Genomic DNA, 16,561 nt, shown 5'->3' on the forward strand with positions numbered 1-16,561 from the left:
ACACCCTACAGTTGCTCTTTAATTTAAAAAAAAAATCATTGTTATAAATCATCATCTCACTGTCTGACCAATAGACCAGACACACTGCCACACCAATTCTCTCTCATTTCTTAAATTCAGTATACCGGGGATAGTATATGCAAATCGAAAAAACAAAAGGGTCAGGGGTATTTCACACTACACAAAAATATTATTAAACATAATTATATTATATATCTTGGACTGATAGCCTTTTTGATGATCAAATTAGACGATAGTTTTACATATTGCTCACACATCCTTCAGAAAAACCACAATATTCAGTTTCTATTACATTTACATTCATACCTTATTGAAATGCTTAAATCATTATCACATTTATTATTTTTTATTTAGGTTTATAAAAAACAAGAGCACTTGTTTCCTTGATGTAAAGTTTTAAAATGATTATTGACAAATCTAAAAAAGGTCTTGCCAGGATATTAGAGAAGATGACAAGAGAAAATTGCTTTTCTAAATTTTAACACCAAATTATTTTTGATATGTCTTTTTGAATTTCTAAATGGTTGTGGGTTAGAAATAGGGGAGTTTAGACAGGATCTCTTTGAAAATGGCATCCATGTCGTGAATTTTCAGGTGTATTGAGAAACCCATTTATACTGTGTCTTCCGGGTTTGCGAAAGAAATGTATTTTGGTGCAAACAAACCTAACTACATTCCTATATAAGTATTGCGCCTGATGGATTAGCCTCAAAAACTTCAGCAATTTAAGAAATGAACAATAGCCTCGCCCAAATGCACACCACTTCCTTTCACAGGTGCCAGACAAACCTTAAATATAGGCCACAATGTTTCATATCAAATAAAAAGCATTATTTATTAAAAGAAATACAGCTTAACATAATCAGTCTTGTTTGAGATCTTATAGTCATTGTTTCAGCTTGAGTTTGCCAAGCCGTTGTTTTAATAAAGTGATCTGTAGTTGAAGTTTTTCTCGCTCCAGCAGGAGGTTTTCCTTCTGCAGTGTCAACACATCATCCTGCAGACTTTCTGTAAGAGGAAAAACACACATAATGAATCACAGGCATAGTGTGTAATAACTGTCACTGGATTGAATTTATAGGTACAATTGCCATGGTTTGGCCTCAAAATATATTCATGTACACAAGAAAAAATAAACACTAGTGTCAGTTGACTATGCTTTTATCTCAAAGGCTGATTGTAATCTGTTGTTGTTGTTGTCAGCAAGAAGACAACATATGAGGAAAAAAGTAAAGCTAGAGTAAAACACATGCATTTAGTGTGTCTGCCTCTAAGCACTTTTTGACTTCCTGCCCTTTCACTGACTTCAGCCCCAAGCATATATATTGTAAAGACCACTTTAAAACAGCCTGACTCTAGTTTTTACTGAACTTTACTTAAAATAAATTGTATATGTTTTGTTTCATGCCTTGGATTTGGTGCACCGGAGACTAAGGCAGTTTGATATAAACTAACTGAAGTGAGTTTAGATAGTAAAAAAAAAAAAAAGGATAAAAAAAGTCATTTCTGATCTTGAATCAATTTTGAGTACCGTTACTGTGGTTTGGCTTTGTAGTAAAGGTTTACAGCATGGCACACAGGTGTACTATCATTCAGGCTTTAGACACACAGGAAATACTTGTAATATGATCAATTCATTAATGGTTTTGGTCTTTTACTGAGATTTCTATAGAAGCATTGGAATTGGTCAATCACAAAATGTAAAGCATGTGCACAAAAAAATCACAAGACTCTCATTTTAAACAATTAATTGATATCTTTGTATTAGACTTAATAACACATTCCAATGGTTCTGCACCATCACAATAAAGGCATAACAGTAAAAGCTGTAATTGTTTTTACAAGAAACACCCAAATTCCAAGCATTCCCTTTCATTATGTGCATGACCCTCTTTGAAAAAGGCCCCATTGCAGTGAAATGTCTAAACAAAGTACTCTTTGCACCTCTCCCAAATACTTTACTTTATGTCTGTCAGTAAATTACAGTTTGTATAGTTTGTTTTTTACCTGTGACAGCTCTGTGAACTGATGTATCAACACTTCTTTGGTTGCTCTTTGTAATCCAGAAAGGAGGAGCTTTACCGAACTCGACCTCAACAGGGTAGCGGTCGCTCACCTTCAGGGCCTGTGGGAGGATGCACATAATGAGTGAGAAATGTTGCCACAAGAAAAGAGAAAACAAGTTGTGCAAGTGCAGAATATGTTGGTTATTAGATGACGTTTAACTTTAGTATGTAGAGACCACAAGATGCAGTATGAGGGACAACTCACCTTTTCTTCAGTCATAGCAAACTCTTTGTTGAAATGAAATGGCTTGGCTGAGTTTGGCACAATGGCTGCAAGCATATCTTCTCCATATACAACAATCCTGTGGTAAATACATGAATTACATTATTTAAATATAATGTTAACAATGCTTCTTTCTGACAGAAATAATTCTGCCACAATCTGAAACCATCTCCTCTGAATTGTTGGGTGTTTATTAATGAACACATGCCGGTCGTAGGTGTGGTCGTTTGATGTGTTTGCCGTCGTGTCCACGTCATCACTGATTAGCCAATGGAAATTCTTGTCGCTGCGAATGCGAATCCCCTGCATCTCCTTACGGTTGACATACACACCATCTGCATTGAAATCTCCCAGGATCATTATGTTCTAGAAGAAATCAGAAATTGCCATTGTTAGTGCTGATACAAGTATCCTCTAGTAGGGATACAGAGAACTCTAATCAGGAGAGCCATGACAAAACATTTTAAAATGTATTCTATAGCCCGTTGGTGTGATTCCTCTGGTGTGGGAGTATAAAATAAGGTCTATGCATTGTGAAAACAAATATCATATATAATATATATGATTTACTTAGACATTATAGTAGCTTTTTGCAGGTTATCATATAAATAAAGCAGTCTGAATACTTTTGTGAAGCAGACTCCACTCAATTTGATTATTTACAGTAAATCAACGAGTCAAGTATTATGCTACATTTATATCCACTCAGAATACTTTTTCCACTGTCTGCTCAAACATTTGTTCCACCTTGAACATATGAAAGCACTACTATTAGAAGAAACCGTGAATATTTGATACTGAACATCATGCACTCACATCAGTTTTCCATTTGTCTTTGACCAGCAGACAGACCTCATACAGCTCATCCAGCTCTCTCTCAGAGTCCCATGGTTTGGTGTGGACCGGGATCAGCACTATATCCTTCAACACTGCAACCACAGATGGATACAAATGATCATCTCTCCGATTACATGCCCCGTCATGACGTATCTTACACATGTGAACGCAGACAGGAGCCGTTGATTGACATAACTTGATAAACCTGCCCTCTGCTTCTGCTCCGTTGAATAACATGCCAAAATCAATCTTTAGCATTCACCTTGAGACAAAAACACAGTCTGTATATAGCCATGACTCAGACGCAACACAGGTGTTATGTCATTTTACTTTGATACCCAAACTTCAACGCCCTGTTTTCACCTAAAACTCAGGACAAGACTGACCTGTGTTGTGTGGTTTAAAGCGGAGAATATATGGTTCTCTTGCAAAGGCATCCATGTCGTTCACTTGGTTGTCTTCATATTGATAGCAGTCAATCAGATCAACGACATCATCCCTTTTAGTTGGACAAAAAATGTCTTTTAGTGCAACTGTTTGAAGGTAACTTTTCAAAAGTTTAAAATTTGTGATAGTGTGATTTGATGTTACCTGTAAAGGAACAAAAACTGTTCCTTGTATCTGTTCCTCCCCAGGCGCATACTGAGCTGCATAGCGTAGTGTTGCGTGGTGTTGACTCTGATAAGACAATCAAGTAAGCGTTCACGTAATTAAAACAACAACCATCTTCAACAAAAAAAAAGAAAAGAAGTGAACTCACTCATTTAGTTCTTTTAAGAACAGTTTAACAGCAGCTCCGGTCACATCCACCACCTCGATTATCACTATGATGTCGTATCGCGACACAATCTACAAAAGACGAAAAAGGACACATTATAACCTTTAATGCGTGTCATTTGTGATTTTTACTCCTTTCAAATTGAATAAATTACAGCCTTCAAGGGCAGGTGTAATTATCAAGGTGTCATCAAGGAAATGTTTTTACACTTCATAGCACAAACCGCCAATTATTTCTTGGTCGCTCTTGGCTGCATCCCAAAAATCACAACAGAGATAGAGCCATGCGTTTTTAAAACGACAGCCTTATCGTTATAGTTACTGATCTTTTACTGAATCATTTCTGTACCAAAGAGGAGTGTTTACCTTGACAAGAGTTGACAGGACGTCTGGATCTGAGACTTTGGTCTGTCCGAACCTCTGTGCATTGAACGAGGCGATCTTCATATCTGACACATGCAATTAAAGAAATGGGAATTTCTGTAAAATATATCTTTAAAAACATTCAGTACATAAAGACGACACAGTCACTCTCCCAGCAATTTTCCTCCCAGCATTACGCACCTAGAATGAGCAGGTTCAGTGGCACAGTCTTGACTCCAGAATAAAACCACACCTGGTTGTATGAGGAACTTATTTTCTCAGTAGGGTTGGTGGTTATTTTAAAGCAAGAAGATGATTGGTCTAATCCCTCTTTAAAGAAATGGAAGGAGAGTTAAAAGGAGAGGATAAAAGATTGTTTGACAGCCCAGTCTTTTGTTTACAACAGGCTGTCCCCAACATACTGTATAGTATTATGACATAACGTTTAGCCTTGTGTCAGTATGTTTGTAACAGTTACAACATGTCTTCTTTTAAATGTTATCAGAAAGAAAAAGGTTGATAACTGATGTGATAACAAAGGTTATCATATTTTTATAATCTCAGGAAGTTAACTAAAAAATGTTTTGTAAGACTCTCACAAAACTAGTACATCTGACAAGGTACATTTTCGAGGTGTTTTTGTACAGCATGTTATTGTCTCCTTTTTTGGAGAACTTAACCAATTGTTATTTTCCTTTTAGTAGCTAGTGTCACTTGTTGGTGAAAAGAAAGCACTAGAGAAATAAAACTTACTTTAGTAAAGCACCTTTTACAGAAAATGTCAAGAAGTGCTTGACAAGAGTATAAATTAGTATACATGAACACTCATAAACTTACACAATAAAACAGCAACACTTGTTGAATACAAACACTCCAGACAGCATGAGGAAAGACAAATGCCATAAATCTGTTTCCGACAATGGAATCTCATTTGGGCATAAAGCCAACGTAAATGATTATTCTGGTTCCACACGCTTTAATCCATTATCACTAAAGATTTGGGCTCTTCTATACTTCTTGAATCATATTTCTGCAAATACCCAGTGCTTTACTCTAGAATACACTTCATTATTACTCAAATGCAGTACACCTGAAACCGAGACGCAGGCTTGAATTCCAGCTGAACTGAAACCTTGCGACTTTTACTGAGGGGGTAGGTGGGAGAACAGAAGACTTGTGACAGACTGGTTTACCCACATTTGGGAGCTGCATAACTTCCTTATCGCGCCACACCCACACCTGCCTATAAAGAAGAACCCAAAAGATGAAGAGGTCAACAAACAGAGCTTAACCACCACCGAAACTCTCCATCCCCTCCAGTGATCAAATCTCCAACCATGAGTATGAGAAGCAAGCGCAGCAGCCGTCCAGGACTACGCACGTCTTCTGGGGGCTTCAGTAGCATGTCCATGGGATCATACTCCATCCCCAGGATGAGCAGCGGGGATTATCAGGGGGCTTCCATTCAAGCTGTGACTGTCAACAAGAGCCTGCTCACCCCGATAAACGTCGACATCGACCCTAACGTACAAATGGTTCGCAACAAGGAGAAAGAGCAGATTAAAGGTCTTAACAATCGTTTTGCCACATTCATTGATAAGGTAAGAGGACTTCTCCTCAACTCTTGCTGAGGGAAGTTGAATGTGAGATTTATTCCAACAATTATATTATCTCTGCAAAAGATGTTTGATTTGTGGGGTATTTTCTAATCGTGCCACAGGTAAGGTTCCTGGAGCAGCAGAACAAAATGCTGGAGACCAAGTGGAAAATGATGCAGGAACAGACGACCGCTTCCTCATCTGTTGAACCCATGCTGAAGTCCTACATCACCAGCCTGCAGCAGCAACTGGAGTTTCTCAACAATGACAAACACAGACTTGACATGGAGAACAGTGTCATGCACGAAAGTGTGAACAAAAGCAAGACAATGTAAGAAAGTGTGAAATAAAATAAATTGTATTTAAGTTTGAGATTTTAGACGTGTTGTCTGATGTGCAAGCTTTACATGAATAATCTGATATACCTGGGCTGTTTCAGGTATGAGGAACAGATCAACAAAAGGAATGATGCAGAGAATGAGTTTGTCATGCTCAAAAAGGTACAGTCATGATGGCTATGATAGATAATTATTTTTAAAACATAATAAAACGATGATTGATATGTTTTTTTCTTAATGATGTAAAAGCACAGTATAGTGTTTTACAAGCAATTTCTTTATTAAAAAACATGTAAATCCACAAAATTGTATTATCTTTTGCGAGGGTTATATTTGAATATTCCGGGCCTCATATTGACATTAATTTTAAAGGTGTCTTTCAAATGCAAAGGCTTAAACATTGTGTTTTTTTCTGGCTGCCTGCAGGATGTGGACGGAGGCTATATGTCCAAGGTGGATCTAGATGACAGGGTGTCTATGATAAGTGATGAAGTCAACTTCCTCAAGGCTCTCTATGACCAGGTATGCAAACGTTCACTGAACATTTTTAAAATATAAGAAAACATATGCAGCTTGTTGTGTTGTGGATTTCCTCTTCTTACCGTTGCTGTGTTTATTTATTTTTTAAAGGAACTGTGTGAGATGCAGGATAGCCTGAAGACAACCTCTGTGGTGGTGCAGATGGACAACTCCCGAGCCCTAAACATGGATCAGATCGTGGCAGATGTCAAGGCTCAGTATGAGGAGATTGCCGGTCGCAGTCGTCAAGAGGCTGAAAGCTGGCACAAGAGCAAGGTAAAAAACCTAAGTACAAATAATGAACAATCTTTTCTGTCGTGAAATTGCAGTAAAACAAGTTCCTCAAGCTAGAAACATGAATGGGTTCAGCAGTAGGCTTAAGCTCGTAAATCTACTAGAAGACCCTGTTTTTTGACAGGTACCGCCGTTTTCAAACCTGATCATTACTAATCTCACATCCTCTGTTTGTTATCTGCTGGCACCAGTTTGACCAGGTCACAGCCACGGCCGACCAGTATGGCAGTGATCTGCGCAGTGCCAAGGGGGAAATATCTGAGCTCAATCGAATGATCAGCCGCCTGCAGAAGGAGATCCTGGCTGTAAAGGCACAGGTGAGTGAAAAGTTTAAAGAGTGTCTGGAATGTTATGAGTCAAAAGCGCCTACATTTGTAGGTCAGTCTTACAGTTTGATGGTAATGCTCCCTTTGAACCTTACGTTGTATTTGCTGAAAGGTGTAAATAAATGCGGACACCATCCATTCTTGAAATGTTTTCAGCATGCCAACGTTGAGGGCCAGGTAACCGAAGCTGAGCAGCGCGGGGAGGGGGCCATGCAGGATGCCAAGGCTCGCATCAGGGACCTGGAGCTGGCTCTGCAGAGGGCAAAGCATGACATGGCTCTGCAGCTCAGACAGTACCAGGAGCTTATGAATGTCAAGCTGGGCCTGGACATAGAGATCTCCACTTACAGGAAACTGCTGGAGGGAGAGGAGGAAAGGTAGTGGTATCTCAGCACTGTGAAGTTCTCATAACGTCATATCATCTCAATGATTGAAGGGCAAATAAGGTTTTTGATGGGGGCATTTTTGAAAATTAAATAGATTTTCAGCCTTATTATAATAATAATAACATTTCTTTTCGGACAAAAGATGTAGAGTTACACAAATATTATCTTTGTGCAGCAGACGCATTCCACATTTTATTTTTGTTGTCAAAACCTGTTGCCAACTATGATTTCAAGTAAACTCGATCGCCAACAGTTTGGTCTACTTTTTAAAGTAGTTGTGTTGGTAATCTGACCTACATTGCCAACCTAACACTCATCCATGTTTTCATCCATGAAGTCACTGGTATTTAATGGTTGGTGACACCCGCAGTTGTAGTAAGGGATTTCCACCAACAAGTGGCAACAATGAGGTTATTTCACACAAAACAAACAGACTTTTATTTGTACCATGAAGCGAATTCCTGTAAAAAAAAAACAATTCCATTCAACATCAGGGCTAGTAGTTGTGTTGTATCCAATTTCTGCTTTCTCACTCACAGAATTGGACAGAACTCCATTGTGAACATCCAAACTGTGCCAAACGCAAGTAAATACTTTTTAAACTCGAGATTTTTAGCACTTTTTTTGGTAATTGTTATGACTGTGTGTAATGTGTGTGATTGTAAGTAAAATGTTCCTCTGTCCTCTCTCCACCACAGTCGTCCAGGTTGACAGCCCCAGGTCGCGAAGGGTAAATCCAATCCTCATCAAGACGGTGGAGACCCAGGACATAACATCATGGAACTAATGCAAAAAAGCTACAGGATATCAGCCTGCTGGATCCCTGTGACCATTTAACTCTAACCTTTGCATTAATATCTTGTAACCTGCAATAAGACAACTGCACCAATGAGACATTATTTCCCCTCCCATTGAATGAAACATGAATGACCACTTCCTGTTTTGTTTTTTTAATAAAGATGTGCTCAGTTGCATGATCATGTGTCCTCATTTTTGTTGGGTAATATTTAAGTAGATGCAAAATGTATTGTAATTTGTTATTCATTTCTTCAAATCTTCATTAAAATATGACGCAAATTTCTGCTTTTCATCTTTTAAGGGGAAAATACGGCTTGCTCAAGCCTGCAGAAAAGAATATTAGACTGAGCTCTGACCAGAATAAACCAGCATATACATTAGATTAGATTCCTTTATTGTCCTTGCACACAAGTAGCCTACAACAAAATTGAGTAGCAATCCTGACGGTGCACTCACACACAACAAACTGCACATATATATACAAATACATATATATATCAGTGGCGGGCCGTGCATTTCACACCTAGGCCTTCAGTGATGTCCTACACAGTCCTACCTGAATTATTCCACCTCTTAATACCATCATTATGACGCCATGGCTCTAGAAACTATACATTTAGACAGAAACGCAGTATAACCGGGCGTTGCATCACCTTAACATAGTCAAGTACAACAGAGTTATATTAATATTTCCGAAGCATTTATAATCAATACATCAGCATTTACAGTTAACTTAATTAATCAGATTATCTGACAAACCGCTCCTTGACACCTGTGTCTGTCACATACAGGCCCGTCGCGTTCAGGTAGGCATGGTAGGCAATTGCCTAGGGCCCCCGAGTAGGAGGAGGCCCCCCAAAGACGACAGGTTAAGATTTTTTTTTTTTTTTTTTTTCAAAATTCAAAGAAAAGTCTGATACAAATGCAACATGAATCAAACAACATGCATACCAATAAGACAGGTCATGTATTCAACAGCAATGACGATTTTAAATAGCTTCATAATAATAAGCAGTCATCTGTATATGAAGGGCTCTGCTGCGACTGCGAGGGCAGCAACAGCGCCTCCCTAGAGCATGCGATGTCCGAAAAGCGCAACGACACATTGTAGTCGAAATACCCCAGCTCGAGGGGGCCCCCCTTTCCCATGCATTAGCGCGACAGTGTCAAGTGCAAGTGAAAAGTGAAAAATTAAAATGAAGCGAAATTATCTCTCCGGCAATCAAAAAAAGAAGAAGAAAAGGGAAGAGGAGCAGAAAAGAAAACAAGACACCGGTAAGTAGAATATACACAATCAACATGAAAATTGTGCCAGGCAGGGTATACCATATTTTGCTAGAGTAGCGAGGTTGTAACGACGACTAGCTAGGAACCAGTGGTTTGGCATGCTAGCATGCTAACCAAACTTAAACTGCTACCTTTGACTTCACTATAAGTTCATAACGTTATCAGCTGGCCAAATTGATCAACGATTAATTCCTCTTAATATCCTAAATAAACTTCACATATGTTTTCAGTCGTTAGAGCCTTGAGACAACCAGTGAAATAGTTATTCCTGTAGTAGCTAGCTATTTAATAGGAGATTAACATGGGAGTTTACAATAATTTTGCTAGAATACCATTGGGTTGATTTACTTACTTTATTTACATTTTAACGGTTAACATCCCGGCGCAGATCAGCCACATGAAGAAAACAGCCACTTTAGTGTCAATTAATCCTTTTCTAAACCTATTCTGCTGTTTGTTGTTGTTGGTCTCCATGATAGCTGTAAATACCACTGGACCACCGTTAAAAACTGTACCGATAGCTTTGAGCTTTTTCTATGGGACACAGACAGTACACAGACACACACAGACCAGGGTTTCCGTTAGAAAAAAAATCTGCCGGTCAAAGTGACCGGCCGAGGTTTCACCTTCCGGACATTTTGATAACACCACGGTCAAATATTCCATCGTTCCTAATGAGGCTAGTGTAGAAACATTTGAAGTAGACTAGTAGCTTACAAAATGACAATTTGACACACAAAAATAATTTAACACATTTATTGGCCTTACTTTCAAATAATTACGTGAACACTTATTGCGCAAACGACCCCGTGCGTTATTTGCACGAGGTGCCCGAGTTAATTTTAAGAGACGTATCTGATGAACCAATCATCCTTCCATATATATCAAACAAATAAAAAAATAAATACAAATATTTCTATTTAGTTTAATAAACTAATCCCCCTTACCCACATACAATTAAGACTTTTAACAGCCCAACAATAGGCTACACGTAAGTTATATCAACGGTCTTGACGTGCACAGACCGGTCATCATCATCAGCAGCAGCAGCAGCAGCACCTCTCTTGTGAGTCGCATCTGGAGTCGTCGCATCTTTCAGAAAAAAACTTTTAAGGCTACTCTGCCTGGGACCGGCCATATTTTAACAATAGCCGACGTAGCCTATTTGTTTGTTAGCAGAAGACGCTAGCCGCATTCAATAAACAAAGTGGTTGTCATGTTTACGCTTTTCGCGGTAGAATCTTTGCTGCACGCAAACGCTCGTGGGCCAATCACACGCCATACACCTTCCGATGTATTTGTAGGCCTGTTAGGTTAAATTATTTTATTCTAATAGGCTACTGTGTTACTACATTAGACTTAGCCTAAATGGTAGTATTATTCTGAAAATCAAATTGAGTTAGATAGAGGGATTATTAGTCAATTTCAAACGGACACTTTGACCGGTGAGATTTCATTTTCTCGGACATTTATTTTTTTTCCCGGCCAATGTCCGGTAATTACCGGACAACGGAATGTCTGACACAGACACACCACGGGTGCGGGGATGGCGCTGTTGCCACTCACAGAATTGATTTCAGGAAAACAGCTCGTCTTAGTGACTGTATTTCTGTTTTCAAACCAGTGAAAACGGGATTATTGTAAGATTTTATTATTATTATTTTTTTTACTTTTTTTTGGTGAAGCAGTGCTTCACCTGTAGTCGTATAGAAACCGCCACTAAACCGCCTAGTAGGAACTGTGTGTAATGCTTTTAATATCTATTTCACCACAATTATCAGACTGTAAAATGATAGGATTTCAAAAGCATTTGAAAAATAACCAAGCTAATCATACAGTACTTATTCTTTCTCCAAGGGGCATTGCTGAAATTTCTTCATCCCGCTCTACCAAGTGTTGTCTCTGGTGCTACTGAAGGTAACGTTCTTTTCTACCTATTATTAGTGCCTTCTATCAACACACTTGATGTTATCAAAATGACTTTACATTTTTCTAATTCAAGTCATAGTTGTGTGTATTCATTCCACTTGCCCACAGAGTCTTCTGGACATTTCAAATATGTGGGACATTCACTAATGTTAATGAATAACTGAGTTGTTGAGATCAATGCATGCAAAATGTGCAATATAAATAAAAAGAATATTATTTATGTATTTATTTATTTTTGCACCAGGGCCATCAACATCGTCTTCGTCACATGTTTATGAGGAGGAGCAAGTGGAAGACAACATTGCGGCGTCCACACCACTTCCCAGCAGTGGTTCAACAGAAGGTGCATTAAGCCGCACAATTTCAACTTATCACCTATCATAGTGACCCAAAGTTATAGCAGCATGTGCTGTGAAAGTGTATTAAAATGACCATTTGCTATAAAGCGTTACACAAGTAGATCACCATACCTTAAGCATTTAGTTGTCGTACTTCACACATGAAACTGTGCCATGAATTAATTTGTAATTACATATTTTTCAGCAGTGCCATCAACTCCATCACGACTTGAGGAGGAGCAAGTGGAAGCATCCACACCACTTCCCAGCAGTGGTTCAACAGAAGGTGCATTAAGCCGCACAATTTCAACTTATCACCTAACACCCATGTGCTATGAAAGTGTATTAAAATGACCCTTTCTTTTTAAAGCATTATACAAGTAGATCACCATTCCCTAGTTGCTGTACTTACCACATGGCAATTGTGCTATAAATTAATTTGCAACTATATGTTTTCAACAGTGCCATCAACTCCATCTCCACTTCATGAGGAGGACAAAGAGGAAGATGACATTGACATGGCAGAGACCACCCCACCATCCAGAACTGGGGTACCTGTAGGTATTGCAAGCACCACATTAAGTGATGACCCAGGATGTTGGCCCAGTGTCCTAACAAGCAGTATGCGCTGTGAAATAGTCAAAAAAGGACCTGTGCAAATCATGGACATTGAATTCCCGCAAAACTTAGACAATCCTCCTCGAAGATTCACCAAGGACAGTTACAAAAGAACCATGAAAAATGGTGAGAATATACATCGATCGTGGCTGGTGTATTCCATCCACACAGATGGAGTGTTCTGTTTCCCTTGTACTGTTTTCGGGAAGCGTGAGCGTGACAATGCCTTAACGACCTGTGGCTACGGTGGATGGAAGAACCTTTCCTATCGCCTAAAAAAACACGAGTGCACAAAGGTGCACTGTGACAATGTGAAAAAGTGGCACGACCTTCAGAGGAGACTGCAAACCAGTACACTGATTGATCAAAGACAGATGGAGTTGATGCAACTTGAAGTTGAACACTGGAAAGGCGTGATTCGGAGAGTGATTGCCATAGTTTCCCATCTGGCAGAACGCAACCAGGCTTTGAGAGGAACTACCAGTACCGTGTATGATCGCCACAATGGGAATTTTCTGGCTCAAGTGGAACTCCTAGCACAGTTTGATCCGGTAATGAATGAACACATCAGACGAATACAATGCAAAGAGACAAAGGTGCATTACCTGAGTGGAGTCATTCAGAACGAAATCATTCAGCTGGTCGGAGACAAAATCCTACAGGAGATTGCAAGAAGAGTGCACAAAGCAAAATACTTCTCCGTGATCATGGATTGCACTCCTGACATCAGCCACAAGGAACAACTTTCTGTTGTTCTCAGGATTGTCAACTGTGAAACACCTGTTTCTATTGCTGAGCATTTTTTGGGATTTGTACATGTTGAAGACACAACTGGTAAAGGGCTCAGTGAAATCCTGCTTGACCAGTTGGAGAAGCACAACCTCAGCATTTCAGATTGCCGTGGGCAGTCATACGACAATGGCAGCAATATGATGGGCCACAAACAGGGTGTGCAGGCAAGAATTTTAGAGCTGAACAACAAGGCGCTATGCATCCCATGCAGCAGTCACACACTAAATCTGGTTGTGTCAGATGCTGCCAAGTCTTCAGTGTTGTCCATGTCTTTTTTTGGTATGCTGCAACGACTGTACAACCTTTTCAGTTCCTCTGTGCACCGCTGGGCAATTTTGAAGCAGCATGTGAAGCAGCTCACCCTTAAGCCACTTTCAGGGACGAGATGGGAGGCCCGAATTGACAGTGTGAAGGTAGTGCGGTACCATCTACCTGAAATACTAGACGGACTGTCAGCACTGGAGACATATGCTACAGAGAAGGGGGACTCAGAGACCATGTCCTCAGCAAAAAGCTTACATGGTGAGCTTAAAACATGGTCCTTTCTTCTGTGCACAATAACCTGGTACAACGTTTTGTATCAGGTTAACCATATGAGCAAGCTCCTCCAGAGCCCGGATGTTTCAATGCAAACACTGAAAAAAGAAACCGAGGGAGTGACAGAGTACCTAGAAGATTTCAGGGAAAATGGACTCGCATCAAGCCAAACGGATGCAATGGAGATTGCAGAAGATCTGGAAATTGAGAGGAAATTGCCTGAGAAAAGGCAACGTAAAAAGAAAAGGCAGTTCCTTTACGAGAGTACAGATGAAACCCAATCGACCCCAGAAGAGGCCTTCAGAAGGGACTTCTTCCTGCCTTTGGTTGACACTGCCATCACCAGCCTAAAAGACAGATTTTCCAGACTGGAGGGGGTGTATGCCCTGTACGACTTCCTGTTCAGCATTGATATCATGAGGGCCACAATCAAGACTGGGAAATTGCATGAGAGATGCAGGAAAGTGGAACAAACCCTCCATGATATTGATGCAGACGACTTGGCATTGGAGATCAACTCTGCTGTCCACACCTTTCCAGATGAAGTATCCAGGTGCCCATTTAAAATGCTGGACTACATATACAGTGAGAAGCTGTTGGACCTGTACAGCAATTTAAGCATTGCACTGCGCCTACTTCTGACCCTTCCTGTCTCGGTTGCCTCCGGAGAGAGGAGCTTTTCATCTCTGAAGCGCATAAAGAATTACATGAGGTCAACTATGAGCCAAGAGAGGCTCTCTGGACTGGCACTCATGTCAATTGAGAGTGACGTCCGCAGGTCTTTGGACTTGGAGGGGATTGTGTCTGCATTTGCTGAGGCCAAGGGCCGCAAGCAGCAGTTTCAGTAGGAAATAAAAAAAATAATAAAGGCTACTTTTCAGTGTATGTTTGACCTCTTTTGTGATTAAAACGCACAGAATTGCGGAAATTTTTTTTTTAAAGGCCCCCAACAACTTCTTTGCCTAGGGCCCCCAAAATCCTAGAAACGGGCCTGGTCACATAACGCAGGACAAGTGCCAGCTGTGCTACATTACCCACATCTGACGTCTCGTCCACCATAACAGCGACAAAGGGTGCTTTTTTAATCTTCATTTTGATCTCTTCTCCCATCACTTCAGCAATAGCATAAATCAGGTCGTTTTGTATTTTGCCTGACGTCCCAGTAAACATGTTGTTTGTGTACAGGTGGTAATGCAAATCTGTGTTGTTCTCAGCAAGAAAAGAAAGAAGCTCCACGTAGTGTCCTCTGTTTCTGGACTCGGCGCTTTCATCGTGTCCCCTAAATGAAAGTTCCTGTTTACCCAAAAACAGGACACAATCAATCAGTCTTTCAATAATTCCCTATTTTTGTTCACCCTTTCGTTGTGGAGCTCTGTTTCCCTGCGCACTTGTTCGTTGAGCTGTAGATCCACCCGGGTGTCCCCAAAGGTTTTCAAAAGCACCAGTGCTTCCAAGTGCCCAGCCGTGCTTTGGTGTCTTGTTGCTGCCTTGGTTAGACAACTCAAGTTTGCAAATTTAGTGTGGCTCCAAACACCAAATCGATCAGTTGCAAATACCAGGCATTCCCGGCAGTACAATTTGCAGTGCCTCTCGGAGGCTGTGAGCCAGGGGTACCGCTCGTAGTTTCCCTGCTGTGCTAGGCTCGCTAGCGTTGGAGTTGGTCGTTCCCTTTTCAAGATGTGTAGCTTTACTTGAAAAGTTCGTTTTGAAAATGGCGTTGTAATTATATCTGCGACCAAATTGATCTCTTCTCCTCCTTCAGCCATTGTGGGTTGAAAAAAATAGCTTGTAGAAATCTACACAAATTAGCTCGCTCAAGTTCTAGTTCTGTTTGCTAGCTTTGCCCATAGACTGTATGGCTCTGCCTACTGCCTAGCTCTGCCTCTCAATAGTGCGTATCCAATCAGAAGATGTGCACGTGCTAACGTTAGCGTACGCCTGCTAGCTGGCCCGTTGTCGCCACCTCGAAATCTGATTGGTTAACGCCACAATTTTGTTTGCGTTCACTTTAAGCTACAGCCGCCCGCACTGTTGATTCTGAAGGCCTAAGGGCAGATTTCTTTGACCCTAGCAACACATTATGGCTGAAATATGATTGGATAAAAGCTCTAACATAAAGGCCAGCCCTCCAAATCTCGTTCTGAGGCTGGAAGCAGCGCAGCCAAGACGAACGCTATAAAATGAAGAGAATAGACTATGGGGAATAATTTAATACGTATTTGTGGAAAAAATATATCAAAATTTAATTTATATTCTGATGATGTTTAGGCCAGCAGAGAAGGCCTTGCTGGCCCTGACGGCCCACCACTGATATATATATATACAATGGTAAAGTACCTAAATGCATTTTGCATTGAAGCTGGTAAGGTAGGGGCTCATTTAAGGACTCAATACAATACTTTACAAATCCATCATTTATACGTTAGTATTATTTTACTTTCACCTTTCAACAGCTGCGAGGTGTTATTGCGAAGGGGACATTTTCTTAATATTAAACTGCGCCATTCCCTCGTC

The 16,561-nt window shown here is 40.2% G+C and overlaps 3 protein-coding genes across 4 annotated transcripts; 2 read left to right on the forward strand and 1 right to left on the reverse strand.

Moving 5' to 3' along the window:
• Nucleotides 1-837: 837 nt before the first annotated feature.
• LOC134867955 (deoxyribonuclease-1-like) lies at nt 838-4,614 on the reverse strand. Its single transcript, XM_063888789.1, has 10 exons — nt 4,489-4,614; nt 4,291-4,373; nt 3,908-3,996; nt 3,739-3,825; nt 3,534-3,646; nt 3,127-3,239; nt 2,519-2,676; nt 2,293-2,389; nt 2,029-2,146; nt 838-1,029 (listed from the first exon to the last, which is right to left on the reverse strand). Exons 2-10 carry the CDS (start codon nt 4,369-4,371, stop codon nt 908-910), a joined length of 978 nt encoding a protein of 325 aa, XP_063744859.1. The 5' UTR covers nt 4,372-4,373; nt 4,489-4,614; the 3' UTR covers nt 838-907.
• A 936-nt stretch (nt 4,615-5,550) lies between these two features.
• Nucleotides 5,551-8,722, forward strand: LOC134867943 (intermediate filament protein ON3-like). Of its 2 annotated transcripts, none has more exons than XM_063888775.1 (9): nt 5,551-5,888; nt 6,008-6,216; nt 6,325-6,385; nt 6,650-6,745; nt 6,854-7,018; nt 7,228-7,353; nt 7,519-7,739; nt 8,288-8,330; nt 8,447-8,722. In XM_063888775.1, the coding sequence occupies exons 1-9, from the start codon at nt 5,625-5,627 to the stop codon at nt 8,480-8,482; spliced, it is 1,221 nt and encodes a 406-aa protein (XP_063744845.1). In that variant the 5' UTR covers nt 5,551-5,624; the 3' UTR covers nt 8,483-8,722. The 2 variants fall into 2 exon arrangements, with proteins under 2 accessions (XP_063744845.1, XP_063744836.1); XM_063888766.1 differs by having other exon boundaries at nt 5,552-5,888; nt 8,288-8,334.
• A 3,226-nt stretch (nt 8,723-11,948) lies between these two features.
• Nucleotides 11,949-15,032, forward strand: LOC134868983 (zinc finger MYM-type protein 1-like). The gene is made up of 3 exons (XM_063890422.1): nt 11,949-12,105; nt 12,309-12,386; nt 12,563-15,032. The coding sequence occupies exons 1-3, from the start codon at nt 11,982-11,984 to the stop codon at nt 14,893-14,895; spliced, it is 2,535 nt and encodes an 844-aa protein (XP_063746492.1). The 5' UTR covers nt 11,949-11,981; the 3' UTR covers nt 14,896-15,032.
• Nucleotides 15,033-16,561: the final 1,529 nt, after the last annotated feature.

The sequence above is a fragment of the Eleginops maclovinus genome, chromosome 1 (genome assembly GCF_036324505.1).
Source record: "Eleginops maclovinus isolate JMC-PN-2008 ecotype Puerto Natales chromosome 1, JC_Emac_rtc_rv5, whole genome shotgun sequence".
Classification (NCBI taxonomy): Eukaryota; Metazoa; Chordata; class Actinopteri; order Perciformes; family Eleginopidae; genus Eleginops; species Eleginops maclovinus.

Excerpts from the sequence above, each read along its gene's own strand:
- LOC134867943 (XM_063888766.1), top strand. The coding sequence starts at position 5,625 with ATGAGTATGAGAAGCAAGCGCAGCAGCCGTCCAGGACTACGCACGTCT. Across the intron at positions 6,217-6,324 it reads GTGAACAAAAGCAAGACAAT|GTATGAGGAACAGATCAACA; the intron begins GTAAGAAAGTGT and ends GGGCTGTTTCAG. Across the intron at positions 7,354-7,518 it reads TCCTGGCTGTAAAGGCACAG|CATGCCAACGTTGAGGGCCA; the intron begins GTGAGTGAAAAG and ends AAATGTTTTCAG.
- LOC134868983 (XM_063890422.1), top strand. The coding sequence starts at position 11,982 with ATGTATTTATTTATTTTTGCACCAGGGCCATCAACATCGTCTTCGTCA. Across the intron at positions 12,106-12,308 it reads CAGCAGTGGTTCAACAGAAG|TGCCATCAACTCCATCACGA; the intron begins GTGCATTAAGCC and ends ATTTTTCAGCAG. Across the intron at positions 12,387-12,562 it reads CAGCAGTGGTTCAACAGAAG|TGCCATCAACTCCATCTCCA; the intron begins GTGCATTAAGCC and ends TGTTTTCAACAG.
- LOC134867955 (XM_063888789.1), bottom strand. The coding sequence starts at position 4,371 with ATGAAGATCGCCTCGTTCAATGCACAGAGGTTCGGACAGACCAAAGTC. Across the intron at positions 3,997-4,290 it reads TCCTGTCAACTCTTGTCAAG|ATTGTGTCGCGATACGACAT; the intron begins GTAAACACTCCT and ends CGTCTTTTGTAG. Across the intron at positions 2,147-2,292 it reads TTGCTATGACTGAAGAAAAG|GCCCTGAAGGTGAGCGACCG; the intron begins GTGAGTTGTCCC and ends ATCCTCCCACAG.